Raw genomic sequence first — 18,248 nt, forward strand, 5'->3', positions numbered from 1 at the left:
CTTTATTATTTATTTTACTGGCTATTGGCATGTTTCAGAATCTAAATGCCCTAAAGCTGGTAAGGTTTTTCCAGTCATTAGTTATATCCACTTGTTAACAATCCTGGCAATTTTTTTGTAAGGCAGACACTAGTGTTTTAACTTCAAATCAGAAAAAGCACTATTTTGCAGCTCTGTTAGAGATTTTTTAAAAAAAAATCAGATTTGAGACTCAAGTATTTCAACTGAACAAATTAGATAAGGGGTAGTAACATTGGGAAGTCCATAATCCACTTAGACAATGGCATGTTTTTGTCATAGTGGTGGCAGTGTTGCCTTTTCAGCTCAAGAGTCATTATTTTGTCTTCCCTGTAGAACTTGGTCAAGGCTACCAGTGCTACTCAGAAGCAGATAAATTTGGTGAAGCTCCATGAACAGTCAAAGAAGAACTTGGAAGAAGAAATCCAAAATTATAAGAATGAAGCTCAGAAACAAAGGAAGATTATTTACCAATTGGAGAAGGAGAGAGATTGTTTCATCAATGAAACCAGTGAGCTCAAACAGAAGGTAGGAACAGCTTTTTGTGCAAGTGGTTCCTTCCTGTCTTACTCTGAAAACTGTAAAGATGCAAAATATTAATTTCCTAATGTGCCAGTGGGAGGAAGCTTAGATCAGTGGTCTTCACACAGTTTACAAATGTTTCTTTTTGTCAGTTGTCAGTGCGTATTGCCTGCTACTGTTTCAGGTCTCTCTGGGGGAACCTCTTCAATGGGTGTGTATTCTGTGAGAGACTTGGAGTACAGCCATGTATTTCTCTTATGCAGCGATCATTTGGGAAATGAAACTAGGGCTGGAGTTCAAAACAAGGCCTCTGACTCCTGTACCCGAGTCCCACAACTGAAACTCGTATGCAGTTGGAAATTAGTCTTTGGTTGTTCTGTCTTACCTGCAAAAGACCTTATCTTCCATACTACTAGTGTCCTCAAATTGAGGCCAGTGAGAACTGACAATGCTCAACATCTTTGTAAGAGACTTAGCATTTTGAAGGATTACTCCCAGTATGTGAAAACCTCTGAACATGTTCAAGTTAATTTGCAAAACTGAAGTTTTCCAGGAACAGCTGCAGAGAAACACTGCATAAAATTTCTGTTGCCTGCTGCCCATTATTATGTACAACCTTATTCCTGATGGTATACTCAGGAACACAGTTGTAACATGTTCCATTAATTGCTGAAGATCCCATTGAAGGGCCCTCCAAGAAGCTCATTGATTTACTGGGATTAGCTTTCAAGCTGTTTCAACTCACAAGTTATTTCTTGTCTTTTCACTTTAAAATTATCCTTTCCAACTTCATGTGACCAGGGGCTTTTAAATAATCTTTGAATGGTATATGCTCCCTTGTCTGGAATACCTTTTGTCATTTCTTTGGAATAATATTCTATAAACGTGAGAATTGTCTTTGTTGCAAAGTCATATTTTACATCTTTCCCTCATAGTGCATTTCTAACAGTATAGATATGAGTTAAGAACATTTTAAACTAGAGCCAGGGAGTAATTTGTAACACTCAGAACTACAAGGTTCTTGCTTTCAATTCTGATTAGGGTTGCTAACAATATTTTGACGGTGAAAATGACAAAGGTTTACTTGTTTACTTTTTCTTTTTTTCCCCTGCCACTTTGGGTGCAAATTTTCTGTCACTTATAATAAGGCAGAGCCTCAGTAAGTGGGTTATGACACTTGAGCCGTTTGTATAATGATGCCTGTGTTGTGATTGGAAATTTCTGAAGGACTTGCGTGCTTCTGTGGTTCACTAAAGGGGCAATTCCTGACTCAGCTTGCAGGTGAAGAGCAGCAGAAGCATTTCTGAGCACAGGAGTATGTGAGACAATAGTCTTGTCCCTGCAGAGGTTCCCTACATGAAATTACACATTGTTTGGAAGGATAAGATAGGGCAAAATACAGGGTAGAAGGAGGATATAGGATCAGGAGTATTATATCCACTAGGTAATATTTAGGTTACCGTTTGACCTGTGCAGACTTGAGAAACTGTGGTGAAACTACAGGAGCCATTTCACAGTTGGTGGGGAATGAGCTACTGATGGGCAGTAATCATATGGCGAGTCAATGTTCTTCTGTCACCTTTTACCATCAAGCCAGCTCTGAAGCAGCTCGCTGTACACCTTCTGAATTGTGTAAGAGCTGGTAAAGAGCCAAACCCACCTAAGTCCAAAGACTTCTTGGAGCTTCTGCAAGGCAGACAGAGCCATGCTGGCTCTGAAAGCTGTCTGGTTATTTACAGCAGGACAGAATCTATAGAGCTGCAGAATTCCTCTTTCAAAATCATCATTTACTAATGAGTGACTGATGAACATACAGCAAAGTTATATCCACAGCAGTAAAAGATTTTAGTGGTAAGAATTCATGCTAGCCTTGCTCTTCTAATTATTGGCCTGGCTGACTGCTCATTTGTACCATTTTTAAGCCAGTGTCACCTGTTGAATAGTCTTACTTCTAGATTAGCCAACACAAATAAGATAAAAAATCTGGCTCTTTGCTCTGTTGTATAGCCTGTATTACTGAGCTACAAATGTTATTAGAGTATTTCTTTTTTGAATTGAAATTCTTAGATTATGAAATCTTAGTTTCCCTGTGGAAGGTTAGGCTGCTGAGAGGAAGCAGTGAAGTATACCCTTCAGTCTCACCTGCAGTGTTCCCTGACTGCACCTTATAAGAGGTTACAAAACCAGTCTGTAATATGTTGGTTTTTTTTCAAAAAAAGCCATTTACAATATTAAGTTTACAGTTTAACAACATATCCAGGAACATTAAAAAACCTATTTTCTTTTTAAAATTTGCATAATCTTTTGGAAAACCTAATGCTCAACATTAGGCATATCATTAAGACCATGGCAGCACGTCTCTGAGTGTTTAAATAAAGGTAAGCAGATAAGGATGGCACCATTACTGAGATCTTGAGTAGGTTCATTGAACTAAACAGGTAACCAAGAGTAGATGATAGATAAGTGTACAGATAAAAAAACCCTGTGAGGGTACAGAAGAAATCTATGAATATCTAATACTTTCTGCTTAGTTTTGGCACCTCCCCGCCAAATCTGAGAGGTGTCGTGTGCTATCAACCAAATCAGAATTGAGAATGCTCAGCCTCCCACAGGGCTCTGCTGGAAAACATTCCATGTATCTTTTCTGTATTTATAAGGGAGAATTATCTGAGCTTAATAATTCCTGAAAAAGCAGAGTCAGCATCCAGCCTGTGAACACAACTCAGAAAACTTAGTCCAACAAGCTTATTGCACTTACGTTGTATCAAAACCAAGTAAAAGACTTAGAAATGCAGTGACCTACTTTCAAATCTTGCTCCAGCCTATGATCACCTTAGTGATCATGCCTTATTGATTTCTTCTCCCTGCTATTACTATTGGCAGGTTGTTTTAACAGAAAAGGAAGAGGTAGGAGTAAGTTATAAACTGGGACTGTGTTTTTGTATTGCACTGTAAGCAGTTCCTGAGATCCTCTGCAGTCAGCTACAAATGTGCTGGAATTGTATTCCTGCTGCTGTAATAAAATTTTCTCTATTTAGCTATCTCCTATCTTCAAAGTTGGTTGGAGGTACCTGGTAGAATGATCAATTAATTAAGCTCCTGCCCTGTAGTTAGACCTCACAAGGCTTTGCTGCTAAGCAAGGGACAACATTGTCAAATGCAAACTTTGCAGTTATTGACTATTTGATGTAAACATATATATATGTATTTATTCTTCTGCTTTGACATATGAACATAAATCTTAGCTCAAACTGTTACCTTCAAAAACAGTTTCAGGAGAAATGGGTATGAAATGCAGCTGTAAATGGGACTTCTCTCCTGGATTTTGTCCATGTGATTCCTCAGCTTTTTCTTTAATGTTTGATCTTTTTCCCAGCTTTAAGGGTGGCATTGTTTTCTCCCCTGGGCAATGAACCTGAAAAATAATGTTCTTGATGTGTGTATTCCTTAGTTTTCTTTTTATTTCTTTTTATCTTCTTTCTTTGTAATGCTGGATTCTGTTTGAATTCTGCTTGTTTGCGCTCCTCAGTTTTCAACTTTGTATGGCAGGAGGAAGGTTCTTATGTCTTAAAAAAATAATTAGGAAGCCCATCATAATGATTAGCAACTATTTGTATTTTTGTTCCTTTAATGTAATAATTCTTATGTATTGTTATGGTGGTAACTGTTTAATAAAGGTGTATATAAAATTTTGTATTTTTTTATTGATACTGCATGTGATTACCTTCTTTCTACAGTCTACAATACTCCATTCTCTTTAGGTAATCTTCACATCATTATTTCTAATCCTTCTTAGAGGCAACTAATGGTGATTACCTGCTTATTTAGATCAAGTGTAAGTTATATTAACCGACTTTCTTCTTATTGTAATTATATATCAACAGTTTGTGATCATCAACAGTTTGTGATCGTGTGTTCATTAAAAAAAAGTTGGGTTGATAGAAGATAGGAGTACATGCAGGACTTCTTGGAAAAACATATGTGTTTTTATTCCTCTTATCATAAAACTGACATCCAAAACAACACACAAAGTCTAGCTTTGCTCTATAAATAACCTAAGGCTATTCTTGGTGAAAGCTGTTTTAGTCTTGAACAAAACCTAGGTATCAGATTAAAATAAAATGTTGTCCCACATGAGCAATCCAGAAAGGTTAAACTTGTACTTGGACTGAAGTGATTTTTAGCTGTAGCTAAAACTTCTTATCACCGGATTTGAACTTGTCATCTTAGATGAAAATCACAAACTCTGTCCCATCCTTATAATCTTGTGATGATGGTTTAATCATGTTCACTTCTTTCCGCTCCAGGTCCTCCAGCACCTGAAAGATATTGAAATACGGGAAATGCAGATCTGTGACTATGAGAAGAAAATTGAAGAGTCTGCGATTAAATTAAAACAGCAACAAAACCGCTGTGAAGCTGTGAGAACAGAGAGGAACCTGTACAGTAAAAAACTGATTGAAGCAAAGGTAGAAGGATACATTTTTTCCTTGCGTTTCTCTCTCTGCTCTTGTTTTTTTTCTTGATGTAATTTTAATTTGTTAAAAGGAAAACTCACTGGAAAAATGGCAGAAGTGATTTCTTCATTCCTTTGTGTTTTGGGGAATGAATGTTTTGGGTCCCTGACACTTTATCTGGACAGTTTGTATTTGGACTGGAAGTAGGAGTCCACAGTCATCGTGTGGCAATATCCCTGCTTCAAACCACACATAAAATCATGGTACACTGTAGCCACGGAATCATAAAACCCTATCAGAGAAGAAACTTTTTCCTTTCCATCCTGGTTCCACTCTGTTTTATCCCTTTAGGAGTTGTCTGCATGTATGGGAAATAGGGTATAAGGGGAAATAAGATTGCCTCTTTACCCCTGAATGTGTATGCACATTACTGTGAATCATGATTTAGAAAGCAGAAGGAACACTTTCCCAGCTGAAGTGGAATTTTCTGACAGAACTTAACGCTTCCACCTCGCTTGCTCCTTTCAGGGAGTGTCTTTTTCCTCAGATAATGATTCTCTCCATTCATCTCTCTTCCTTGGGGATCTCACTAACAATGCTAGAGGAAGTGAACAGATCACTTAATGATATGTTCTGTTATTCTGATGTAAAGATCTAAAATACTACACAAATCCTATTGCAATTGGAAGACATTTGGGCCTTGGATAGCTGTGACTTACAGCCTTAGGTTATTTCAGAATAAGGATTTGTAACATAAACCTATATAGTAGATTACCAATTTATAGACTGGTTTGCATAGGTAGGTGTTTTGCTTGAGAAACAGATGGGAATTAATTGCCCAAGTTCCTATCCAACTGTGTGCTGAATTTGATTAGCAATTAACCATTTTGCTATTGATGTGGGATGCTTTACTTGACCTTTGTCTGCTTCTCATCAGCAGATGCAGTGTTGGGAGTCTTGCTGCTCCTAAACAATTCCTCCGGAGAAATAAGGGTGAAAAATTGCAACACTGATGACTTTTTTTTTTTTTTTTTAAATATACAACATAAATTTGCTTACTTATAAAGAGCTAGCATCTATGTGCTGAGTTACAAAATGAAGCAATGAACTCAAGAGCCTTTTCAGGTTTTGAATGTTATATGGTGGTATACGCAATGCTGTTTACGGTTCCAGTCATTAGAGGCTGGTGTTTAGACTTTAATAGCTTACTTGGCTTACCATAAAACTTCTTTAGCAAGTCCTGTGTGAGAAGATAGCTGACCTCGAAAGATCTTTTGGCCAAGGCAATATTGTGTGTAGCAGTGAAAAAGTAGCCATTCATAGTTCAGTAACAGGTTAGCCAGCCATGAAAGAAAAAAAATAAAAAAGAGGGTTGTGTTAAAAAAATTATGGCAAATTCTTTTTCCTTCTGGGAAGTAAAACAAATTTGCATAAGCCTGTTTAGATAAAGCTAGATGTAAGTATTTTTGGATGGCTTAATGTGGAAAGATCCCCTGTGGCCCACCTTGCTAGTGGTCTCCAGAGTAACATAATGTTCAGCTCAGTAAAATCTCTCGGAAAAGGCATGCTGGCAGGCTTTTAATATGAGATAAATATCTGATGCTTTCATCCTTGGGGTTTGTTTTGGTGTTAGGAGCTCATTTGTTTAAGCAAGTTGATTAGGAGACCTGTTTGCAAAAACTGTGTTCTTACTGTTCTTCATTAAATACAGAATCAGGAATGTATTTGGGTGTATGTCTGGGCACCATATTTTAAATCTCTCTCATCTTTTGCAACATTGAAGAGATTTATAGGCTATTTAGCAAAACCAGCTTTTAATATGACTTTTGCATTCATGGGACTGACTGAACATGCAAACAGGTGGGCATAGTGGCATATTGCCACATTTATTTCTGGTTCATTTAATTTGCCAAGTAAGTGTGGCATCCATGGATTTTGTTTTTGAGGGCTGTCAGACTACTAATCAGTACTTTCTCTGTACTATTTGTGAAGACTCTGATGACTCAAGATCTTGCTTACTATGTTAAGCATTTCACGCAAGAAAACATCACTCATTTGTCAAGTAAATTCACACCTATGGTGGACAGTGCTGAAAGAGCTCTAAGCTACCCTAGTTTTGTACTGAAACAGAATGTATTCACATGACCTCTCTGTGAGGTGGCAGCCTCTGGCGGAGGAGTTATAGCTTCTAAAGCTACTTTCATTAGATCCAGAAGAGCATGTCTGTCTAACCATTGAATTTATTAGCTTCCATTTCACGTCACGACATGTGCCGTCACTGCAATGAGTTGAAACAGTTTCTTAATTTTGTATGGGCAGGCACCTCTCTGCTGTGAGTAGAAGTATTCCTACTGACCTGATCTCTCTGCAGTGCTACCAGGCTTTTTGCTCTGTGTTTTAAGCTTAAAATATATACTAAATATTCTCATACCAGGGACTTCTCAATCTCTGAGCACACTCTTTTCCCCCTTGCACCTATGTGCAAGCTACCACATAGGCAAAATGGAGATAAGCATTTCCTATACTCCCTTAAAGGCATATAAGTATCTTACTTATGGGTATGTTCATTTGCATAAAAACAGCTTCTCTCCAAACATTTGTGCCCAACTGCATACAACCTTATTGAAAAACACATTACTAGAAGCATGAAAACAGATGGGTAGGATCAGAATCTTATTAATTTGGATTGAATGCTAGTTCTTATTGTGTGCCCAGCGCTTTAAATTAAATGGCTTATTATACTCATAATTGTTGGTCATTATTTTTGTCAATGTATCTTTTAAAGGCTTTTTTACTGTAATGTCATGCTGGCATAAACAAAAAAATGTCATTTAATGAGGCTGTTTCATTCTGTTGGATTAAAAAGTAATGTCTTGTGATATGTACAGCCACAGTTCTTGAGAGGAGATCTGTTGCATTTTCCAGCATCAAAATAGCCTGAACATCCAGTCACAAACTTCCTCTCTTTTGATCCCTCTCTGTGATCACACTTCCTGTCCTATTAGGATGAGATAGCAGAAATGAAGAAGAAACTGAAAACTGTGACACATCAGGTGGATCAGCTGAAAGAAGAGATCACAGACAAAGAAGCAGCCCTTGCGAAAGCACATCTAGAACATCAGCAAACAGAGAAGGAGAAGGAATCATTGAAAGTAAGAGCCCTTACATATACACCTTCTTACAAAGGATGGCTTCCATAAGTTCACAGACTGCATTATGTTCCTGGTCTGTGCTAGTTGTTTTGCTGTATTTTAATAAACTATTCTGTAATTGCACAAGATTTCACTACCCTTTAGAGGTATTAGTTACACAAATCTTCTGTGTATCTGACAAATTTAATCTCTGCCTATAATTATAATCAGAAAGGTCCTGGATTGTCTGTTGGAAGCTTTAAATCTCTGGTTGACTGAACATTTTTACTAAAAAGTTCCATTTTGCTTGCAGAAATGTGGATTTTGGGGATAGCTTGATTCTAACATACTTTTTAAAATAGACCCTTGTAATTCAAGTTTTTTCTTTTTAAAAACTTTTTTCGCTCTGCTGTTTTTAAGTGAAAACCCCATTATATTACACTTCACAATCTTGTATTTCTGTGTGACTAGCAAGCATTAGCCTTCTGGGAGTTAGGCAGTACCTTTTAGTAGGTCCGTCTGCACAGAAAGTTATTTTAATATTGTGGTATAAAGCAGCAAGAATCTGTTTTAAATCAAAGGAAAACTGAACTTGAAGCTCTGGTTCTTCTCAGCACTGGCTGCAGCCCATCCTTAGATAAGCTATTAGATTTGTGGTGATATCGGAACCCAATTTGCTGTGCTCTCAAAAGATTTAAGGCGTTAGTGTCCACAGCAGCTTAATTTTTCTCTTCACTAAGCACTAGGAAAAAACCAAAATCAGGAAACAAACAACACTCTCCAAAATCAAAAGTCCCCTGCCACTTTCCACAGTGTTTTTTTTTGTCAGTTTATTGCTATGCTGCAATGACTCCTTGAGTTTTCAGCCCCTCTCAGCATATTACAGTTATGACAAAATGTCAATAGAGCTTTGTAAAAAGGTGATGAATTTGTGTTCTTGTACCTGATCTGTCTCAGAGTTGTTCTATCAGTGATGGAGAAGTCAAACAGTGTTTCATTTCCTGTGTGCAGCTTTCTGCCTTAACTAGTCCCCAATTCTGTCTCATCACCTCAGAACTGTCTGCCATCCATTTGACAAACATGTGATTGCTACATGGTTTACCCACTCAATTATTCACTAGCAAGTATGTCCATACACTGACATCACATTACCAGCTAGCTTTAGGGCATTGTGGTCTTCTACCTGAGTGTCTCTGCTGAATACTAAAGCAGAAGGGGATTCAAAGAGGGAGCTGATTGACACAGGCAAAAGAACCCAATTATTTGTGTAGCAAGCCAGCTTCAATTTGTCCTGTTTGTGCTGATGTGAAGGAAGCAAGCAAGCTGTTCCTGGGAAAGCAGTTTAAAGAACATGCTAAATCATGGAGACTGGGATTTATAGGAATAAGATTATACAGACATTGGATTTATGCTTGCCTCAGCTAGCATAGAGGTCTTAAATGTGTAATCATGGTAAATGAAATGGAGGATGCTTGATCCCAGCTCCATTAAAGCCAGTACAATGCCATCTTTTGGTTTCACTTGGCCTTCATATAGGCTTGTGAATTGGACTGGTTTGACAAAGCATCCAAATGTTGAAAAATATATATCTGAAAGCTGTAAGAGCTATGGCCCTCCAGGTTTGACCTGCTGTCAAGTGCTTTTGTATATTTTTTTGTAGATGTTCATGCAGGTTTGGGGTTTTTTTTAAGCATTTTCTAGAAATCTGAATGTTAAACCTCTGACTTGTTATTATTTCAGCATTCTGTGTCCAGCCCCGGTTATACCTTTTTTTAAAATTCATATCTTCCTCCCACCTCTAGAACAAATAAAAAAAGTCTTCACTTACACAAATATTTCAGAATCTAAAGAAGAATTTGGTTTGAGATATTGGCGTTGGTCCCATTTAAATTCTTTGTTCTTGCTGACTGTTCTTCAGTTCTTACAAACTCTCTGAACCAACTTCAAACGAGCTGTGCTGATTTACAGCAGTTTTCTACCTGACCATTTTTCTGCTTGCACAGTGACTGCTTATTCATTTTCTTTTCTCTTACCTAATATACACAGACCCTCATACTGTAATTTTTAGCATATTTAGTCTCACTGAAAGTCCTGTTAGCTTGTGGGGCCTTTGTGTGGCTTAAAGTATTTATGTTCTTTACTATACAAGGCAGTTCAGATTTATTATAACTTAGTGCATTCCAGTGAGGAGATTTGTTTATATGAATGTTTGCTGCCAACATCTAATGCCACTTCTTGTTTACAACTCATATTTTTTCTGACATAAGGAGAACATAGAATTTTGATATATTAAAAAAATATTATCCAGCAATGCCAAACACATGAGCAGTTTTACATTTGTAGACAGCTTTTGCACAGTGTTGATTGCATTTCAATATCAAGTGGCTTGCATTTTTATTCAGCTGATGGATTCTGATGAACATCTAACACTGAGTAAGAGAGATATGAGTGTTGCACATATGGGAAAATGAGAATTTTATTAAAGCAAATAAGAATGGAACAAGCTATTTTATTATGACAATGGAACTGTTTCTGTCTTAAATCAATGTTTTTGCAGGTGCAGTCTCTATCACAACCTCATTCTTTCAGCATTGGATGATGCTCTTTCCCAAAAGGCAGCTTGAACATCATCCTTTATAAGGGTCAGAGTTGTGGCAAAGTCTTTGAGTCAAGGCTTGAAAGTTTCATATCTGTGAAAATGGGCTGTAGTCAGCTAGTTCCATCTTGGCTCTAATTGCCTAGCAATGATAGAAATTTCTATTAATCCAAGAAGACCTTATTAGTTTTTATCTACATACATGCCTTGAATTACAGAGTTCATGATAGTGGGATAGAATTATTGAGCACATTCCAGAGTTAGTTTGTATTAGTGGTGTGCAGTTGCTGTAAGAGTGCATTACTACTCCTGTGCTTAGGGACAGCCCCTCTTTTCACAGTCTTCCTCATCTACACATCCACTAAAAAAGTTCTAAAGCTCTTTAATTTTGCTGTTCCATGCCTGGTTGGCATCTTCTCTACCAATTCTGTTATTCCAGTCTGAAGCCTGTCCCGAGTTGATGCTGGTTTGTAATACGTACCATAGATGTTGCTCTTTCCAGCAGAGTGAACTATCCTTTCTTACATCCCAGACTGACTTTGAAATTTGAATAACAACTCCATTGAAAAGCTTTCCAAATATGACCTATTTAATTTTTAAAAAATTTTTATTAAATGAGGTGTCTCTGAATTACAACTTGAACCATTGTCATAGATAAAAATCCATTCAAATTTCTGTTGTGTATAACAAAACGATATTAAAATACTGTTTACAACATTCTTTATGGTTCTTCATGCTTGCTTGTCTTATTAGTTTTTGAGAACAAATCACTAAAATATGTACCTCTCAGGAAACTAAAAGAATGTATGAGATTTTATTAAAATCCTGACTCTTAATCCCAGGTTTATGTAATGGGAAGTTGTTACTAAGCACAAGTTACCTATATTCTTTGACTCCATCAGGCTGAACTGCTTAAGATGAAAAAACAGGCTCTGGAAACCAAACACTTTATAGAAAATCAGGAGGCAGAAGAGAGAAGACTCCTAAAAATCATTGCTGAAGCTGATGCTGAGAGGCTGAAGCAGAAGAAGGAATTTGACCAGGTAGGAATCTCTAATTTGACTTTTCGAACACACTGCATTTTGTTCCCTCATTTGTCCAGTGTATTTTTAAGGTCAAGATACTCAGCTACTGTAAATGTGGTACTATTAAAGCTTTATAGTGCCATCGAAACAAAAATGTTAAGATACTGAATTGAACAGAATAAGTAGTTTATACTATTCAGGTGACTGAACCCTTATAGGGGAAACTATTAGGCCCTTGCCATATTTCTTTCACTAATAACAGTGAAAGCTCTTAATGTACATGATTTTGACTGATGCAAATATAGTCATGATACTTCAGGATTGTACTGAGGAACTGTGAAATTATTGCTTTGCCCTGTGTCCTTAGGTTATCAATGAGAGAGATATCCTAGGGTCCCAGCTTGTTCGGCGCAATGATGAAGTAGCTCTGCTCTATGAAAAGATAAAAATCCAGCAGTCCATCTTAAACAAGGGTGAAACCCAATATCGACAGAGAATGGAAGACATCCGACTTCTCAAGCTCGAGATCAAAAAACTTCGTCGTGAGAAGGGAATACTTGGCAAGAGTGTGGCTAATGTGGAGGAGCTCAGGTAGAAAAACTGATTGAATACATTTCCATAGTGACTGCATCCATGATTCTGTATTTGAGACAGAAAATATGTTTTATGCATGGTAAAGATTTGTATCAACAAATATTATACCTTAGAGAAGGGGATTGTTTGGTTTGACCTCAAACACAGACTGGATTAAATTCACAAAACAACTTATCAGCAATTAAGAAAATCAAAACATAAAGAAGGAGGAAAGCAGGAAAAAAAGACATCTTGGCCAAAGTTGAAATAGTTTCCATATTTCCCCTCGTACTGTGAGTTACTGCCTACAGAATAAACTTGACAGACAGCAGCAGAAAAGGTGTTCATAGTTCAGTGAGCTACTTAGTGGTACCCAAGGCCCAAATTAGTGGAACTGCTTTTTATTAGGCAATCCACAGAGGATGGGGAACACTTGACATATTTATAACAAACCCCTGCACATTTTCAGAGCTCTCTCCTTCCAGATTTATATGCAGACTTGCTCTCTAAGAAAGATTTAGCTAAATTTTCATTGAAGGTTGTGTTTCTTTAAAACAGAAGTTTAATAGCCCCAGCCTGATTTATCTCCTCCTTCTCTGGCTTAATGCTTCCCTTCTTTTTTTTAACCCTCCCATATCTGAGGTGAATTCTTTGCTGATGGGAAACTATTGTCGTTTTCTATAGAATCAGTCTTGGTTTGTAAGGGGAGGCAGCTATGTTTTTAGCAGATAATAGTCATACTAATTCTGTGTAGCTACCACAGTTTTGGGTGACATCTTTAGCTTAACTGTATTAGTATAATTCCACGGCTTTCACTGGACCAAATTAACTTCAGTCCATGGTCAGTCCCATTGACTCCAGTGGAATTATGCCAGTTTGATTTGGTGTAACAGAAAAGAGAACTGTGCACAAAACATTAGCGATTGCAGTTTTTATTGACTGACTGGAGACAGGAATAGGATTTGAACTTGCTGCCCAAATGCATTCAGCTGAAAGTCTGTACTGTATTGAAACTCAGTGACGATATTGAAGTGTAGTGCAATGCATGCCATGATGGGTGGATCAATTCTTGCTAACTGCAGCAGCAATCACATACTTTAATGAAGTCCAAAGTCGTCATGAAAACTGCCTGTCGAAAGACTCCATTTATCACTGGTGCTGCTAATTAGCTTTCTTGATTTGCCAATTGGAGATGTGGGTTTTTTTCGTCTTCCATAACCTTGTCCAACCTCACAGTTAAAAAAGGCCTTTTTCTCTCTAGTGAGCTACATGCAACTCTGAGCTTGGCAGGAAAAGATTCAGTGGCAGAGTAGGCACATGGTGATCCTTCACCCCCTTTCCCCTTGGAGAACTTACAGGATCCACACACTAAAGTGATAAGGGTCGGACCATTGTAAAATGTGCCTTTTTTTCTGCTCCTCCACCGCTTATCCCCACTGTAAGAGCCTAGTTGTCAAAGCATCCTGGGATTCCTCAATTAATTTTAAATTCAGCAACAAATCACCCCTGAAATTCCTTGAGGAGAGGTAATAAAAGGAATCAAACTTGGGTTCTCTAAAGAACAGTGTCCATCATACTTAGGTCCTAGAGTGTGTTTTATTTACTGGGTTGTGTGAGCCATGTAGATTTAAAACCTTCTTTCAAACACAGGCTGTTAGTTTCGATACAGCAGTAACTGGATATGACTCCATAACTGATCTGTAGGTTAGTCTAGATGAATTAACTGTCCTTCTGGATTTAATGTACATGGGAAGATGTGGGCAGTGAGATCCAGTAGGCTGTGGAGTAGATTCCACAGGAAATGATGAAAAGTCCCTTTTTTTGAGCCATTCTTACTGAAGTGAGTGTAGAGGTCTAATTGTGTTATCTTATGGTTCCACCTGTTTAGCGGTATCAGTGTTGACTATTAATCACAAGAGACACTTTGCCAGTGCTGTAGTGCTTGGGAGAATGATTTGTTAATGTCCATATTAGTGCCTTGGTGACACTGATGTGGTTTCATTGTGGTTTTTTTCTGTTTGTTTTATGTTGGTCTTAAGGCAGGAGGTTCATCACATGCAGAAGGAACTATTAAGAGAACAGACTCGGTGCAAAGTTTTGGAAGAAGAACTGGAGAATCCCTTGAATGTTCACAGATGGAGAAAATTAGAGGTGATGTGTCAGCATGTCAAGTTCCCAAAGCCTTTATTGCCAAATCAGTGACACAGCACAAAGCCTATTTCGTTTACTGTTATGCAAATTATGTGGAGGGCCAGGCAGACTGAAATTTCCATAGTGCCAGTGGAATGGTTAACTGCTGAATGGTTTCCTTGCACAATGCAATCAGTGTTATTTTTGTGTCACTTTCTCAATGAAAAATTGCAGAGGGATTTGTAAGGAGCCAGTCAAATGCTAAAGGGAATAAGAATGCATAAGGTGAATTTCGAAGGGGGTGATTCCTTAACATGGATGGTGAGAAAGAGGATGATAGGGGAAAGATACAAACCTACCCTCGCCAATTAGGGAGATGTATATGGGAAGAAAGCCGGAATTAGAAAGGTTCATAGAACAGGTAGACTGGGGAGTAGACAGACATGAAGTCAGAAGGTAAATTACATCTCTGAGAAAAGGAAGAGGCTTCCACATAAACAGTGGTGGCCTCCCAAAGATAGCCATTCCAGGTAATGTGAGTTCAACTGTTATGTAAACAGCAAATCTAAATTTTCACACTATTTGAACCTGCCAAATAAAGGGGAAAAATAAAAAATCTGTCAAGCACAGACCAAATATATGAACATCAGTTGGGATCACTGGATATTTTTGAAGTCAGAGCTAGCTGAGATTTATCTGTTGCATGGATCTCTGATCTGATGCCAGCCTGGGTTGCTTAGCTGCTCTAATAATGAGTGGCAACATGCTAGTCTGTACAGAAGCAGAGCTGAATATTTTGGCTGTGCTTACTAGCATGATAGTTACTTTCTGATCTTTCCATGCTGAGCTTAAAGCTGAATGGTGTGGTTAGCTTTTCTTGTGGAAGGGAGATGAAACGCAGGGCGCTGAACTAGGTTAAAGACATGTAGGTACAATCTCCAGCAGCACCTTGTAACAAAGGAAAATCAGGTCAGTCAAAACATCCAGTGCTGGGAAAATGAATGTATGAAGAGACTGATAATGGGAAATGATGTCTTTCCATTCTACGTCACTGGTTTGTATTTGGAACACAGAAAGGCCAGCAGATGGCAAGATCCATATGAAATAATCCTGATGTGGTTTTGGTTCAATTCCTAATGAACAAACACCCTCATATCATTACAATTGTTACAAATTGACACCATGTTTGGGCAATGCTATAAAAAAATCAAGGACTGAGTGGGTCGTGGGAACTCAACTACTTTTTAGCCTCGTTTCCCAGGAAATGATGTTGTGTTGTGAGTGCTGCGTGTATATCTGTGTTAGTGTCCCAGTTACACTTCAATTGATTAGTCAATTTAGATAAAATCAGACAAAAGATTGAGCCATGAGATACCAAGTTCCTTATAAACTCAAGCAAATATACAGAGAGCAGGACTTTACTGGAGCCTTTACTGCAGTGTGAGTCTAATCTGTATGAGACACCACATGAGAGAGGAAAAACCACGTGGGAGAGAGGTGTTGTGAAACCCCAAGTGGGGAAAAGCTTCAGTCAGAGTTTGCCCTTCATTAAAGGATCCAACAAGAAGATAAAAAGTGGTGGGAAAGTGAGCTTTGCTGGCTGCTCCTCACAGAATTATTTGTTTGCCCCTTAAAGCTTCCTCCAGATGCAATCTCTGAAAAAAGAATGAAAAAGGAAGGAGAGGCAGACATCTACTAGCTCCTGGTCTTTACAGGCTGTGTAGATAGAGGGCAGCAGTATAGTGCCTACACTCTGTCACCTCTTTAAGCACTTAATTCCATTGAAGAACGAGATTCCACATGTATGGAGACTTTACAGCCTCACAATAATTTATCAATGTAATGTACCCCTATAATTTGTTCCTCTTAACTTCTCGACCTGTTTCAAGACTATTGCAGTTACTCTTTCTTTTGTTCAAGAGAAAAATCTTCCTCTCCTTAAAACTCAATTGGCACTCTGAAGTTTTTAAAACAGTAGGAGGGTACTTGCACTGCTCTTCATTTGTCAGTGGGCGGTTTCAGTTTCTGCTAAAAATGATATACTAACCTCCTTTTCCTTCCCTGCCACATGGTTCTACCAATCTTTGTTGGTTTGGGGGTTAAGCTCTGAAGGACTCTTTTTTATATTAGTTGTTTTGAGGACGATTCATAAGGGTAGTAGTCTTAAACATGAGCATGCTCCAACTGATCTTCAAGAGGCAGAGATTCCAGTTTCAGGACTGCTTGTGTACATGCCATTTAAAAAAACCCCAACACTACCCCCCCCCCCCCCCCCTTTATATTTGTCACTGTTGAACACTTAAATATTATAGTTTTCATTTGCAAGCAAGAAACACTAACTTCTTATAATGTATAATTTTTGAGACTGCTTTGCTCTTGTCTAGGCCAGTGACCCAAGTACCTATGAGCTGATTCAGAAAGTACAAAGACTACAGAAGCAGCTTATCAGCAAGACAGGTGAAGTGATAGAGAAAGAATTGCTCCTTCAGGTACTACAGGATCATTATTTTATTGTATCTTATTGACTTATTTGACTTACCCTGCATTCTCTGTCTACTCAGATGTGCTTACTGAATGTTATATTCATGTTATATGCATGACTTTGAATTTCTTTTGCATGCCCCTTAGGTAGCTTTAGATGGCAGCACTGACTCACTGAAAGAGAACAAATAGCATCTGATTAGTTGATTTTTATATTCTGGAATATATACCTGGACAACTCTGGAAAATAAAATTAAAGGTTTGCTTTAGTTTGTTCATGTCATAGATTAATCTTCAAGTCAGTGTTAGACTTTTGGAAAGGCTTTTTTGTCCTTTTAAACATGCCTGTTATGACCAGGACATGAAGGAAGATCCTTGCTTGATTCCATTTGTGCTTAGCTTGGCGTTTGGCAGAAAGAATCCTACAGAGTTTGTGTGATTTAGATATGTTGCTTTCTGAACAATATTTGACTTCAAGGTCTTTGTGCTGAACTTTGCCAAAAAATAATTTTTGTAATAGCTTATCTTTTTTTAACTGTATCAGATATCCCTTAATCCCAGTGATACCAGTAAGATTTATGTTGTAGAATCAAGGAGAGACTATATTCCTGTAGTGCAAACATTGATCTCAAATATAACAAAAAAGGACTGTCTCTGGGCTTCAGCCATAGGTGTAAAACTGGGAAATATTTCTCCCTCTCTCTGGTGACTGTAGAGATAGCTACAGTTTGCCACTCTAGGTATGATTTTAACATCTTGGTCTTAAATACTCTAACAGTCTTGATGCCTGTGTGGGGTATCACTCAATGGAGAGTGCAATGTGACCTGAATCTCCTTCTGTCTTAAGAAGCTCAGCAGATGTTATCAAGGCAGGATTTGTCTCTATTGTTTTGTAGGAAAAAATAGATCTGCAATTTCATTTGAAGGTAATGTATGGTATATTATGCCTTTGCTTGGAAAAATGTAATTTTTGTTGCATAGCACTGAAATACTGTCAGTGAAATAGTTTGTTAGCTTAAACAAAATGTAGCAGAAATTGTTTCAAATTTACTGTGCTTTACCCATGCACAAACCCAATTCTGTTAGATTTTTACATAGTCTCTATTGTGTACCTTGCCTTATCCTTAGTGTGCTCCCATTTAGCTATTATCCTTATTTAGAAGTGAAGAACTGAGATACAGAGGCTTTAAGTTGCCTGCCCAAGAAAATCTTTGAAATAATAGGTATTTGAGCTTACGTTACTATACTAGCCATTGGCGTAATCTTTCTGTCTATGCAGCAGTCCTTCTATGGCAACTCTTTTTTTTTTTTTTTT

At 37.9% G+C, this 18,248-nt stretch overlaps 1 protein-coding gene across 1 annotated transcript in view; it reads left to right on the forward strand.

The window, feature by feature from the left end:
• Positions 1 to 18,248, forward strand: part of CFAP58 (cilia and flagella associated protein 58) — a 59,647-nt gene that overhangs the window by 18,369 nt on the left and 23,030 nt on the right. The window contains exons 9-15 of the mRNA XM_075026973.1: positions 355 to 546; positions 4,848 to 5,009; positions 8,003 to 8,149; positions 11,627 to 11,767; positions 12,117 to 12,340; positions 14,362 to 14,473; positions 16,837 to 16,941. Of these exons, the coding sequence (XP_074883074.1) occupies positions 355 to 546; positions 4,848 to 5,009; positions 8,003 to 8,149; positions 11,627 to 11,767; positions 12,117 to 12,340; positions 14,362 to 14,473; positions 16,837 to 16,941 (1,083 nt within the window). The remainder of the gene's footprint in view (positions 1 to 354; positions 547 to 4,847; positions 5,010 to 8,002; positions 8,150 to 11,626; positions 11,768 to 12,116; positions 12,341 to 14,361; positions 14,474 to 16,836; positions 16,942 to 18,248) is intronic.

The sequence above is a fragment of the Buteo buteo genome, chromosome 4 (assembly GCF_964188355.1).
Source record: "Buteo buteo chromosome 4, bButBut1.hap1.1, whole genome shotgun sequence".
NCBI classification, from domain to species: domain Eukaryota; kingdom Metazoa; phylum Chordata; class Aves; order Accipitriformes; family Accipitridae; genus Buteo; species Buteo buteo.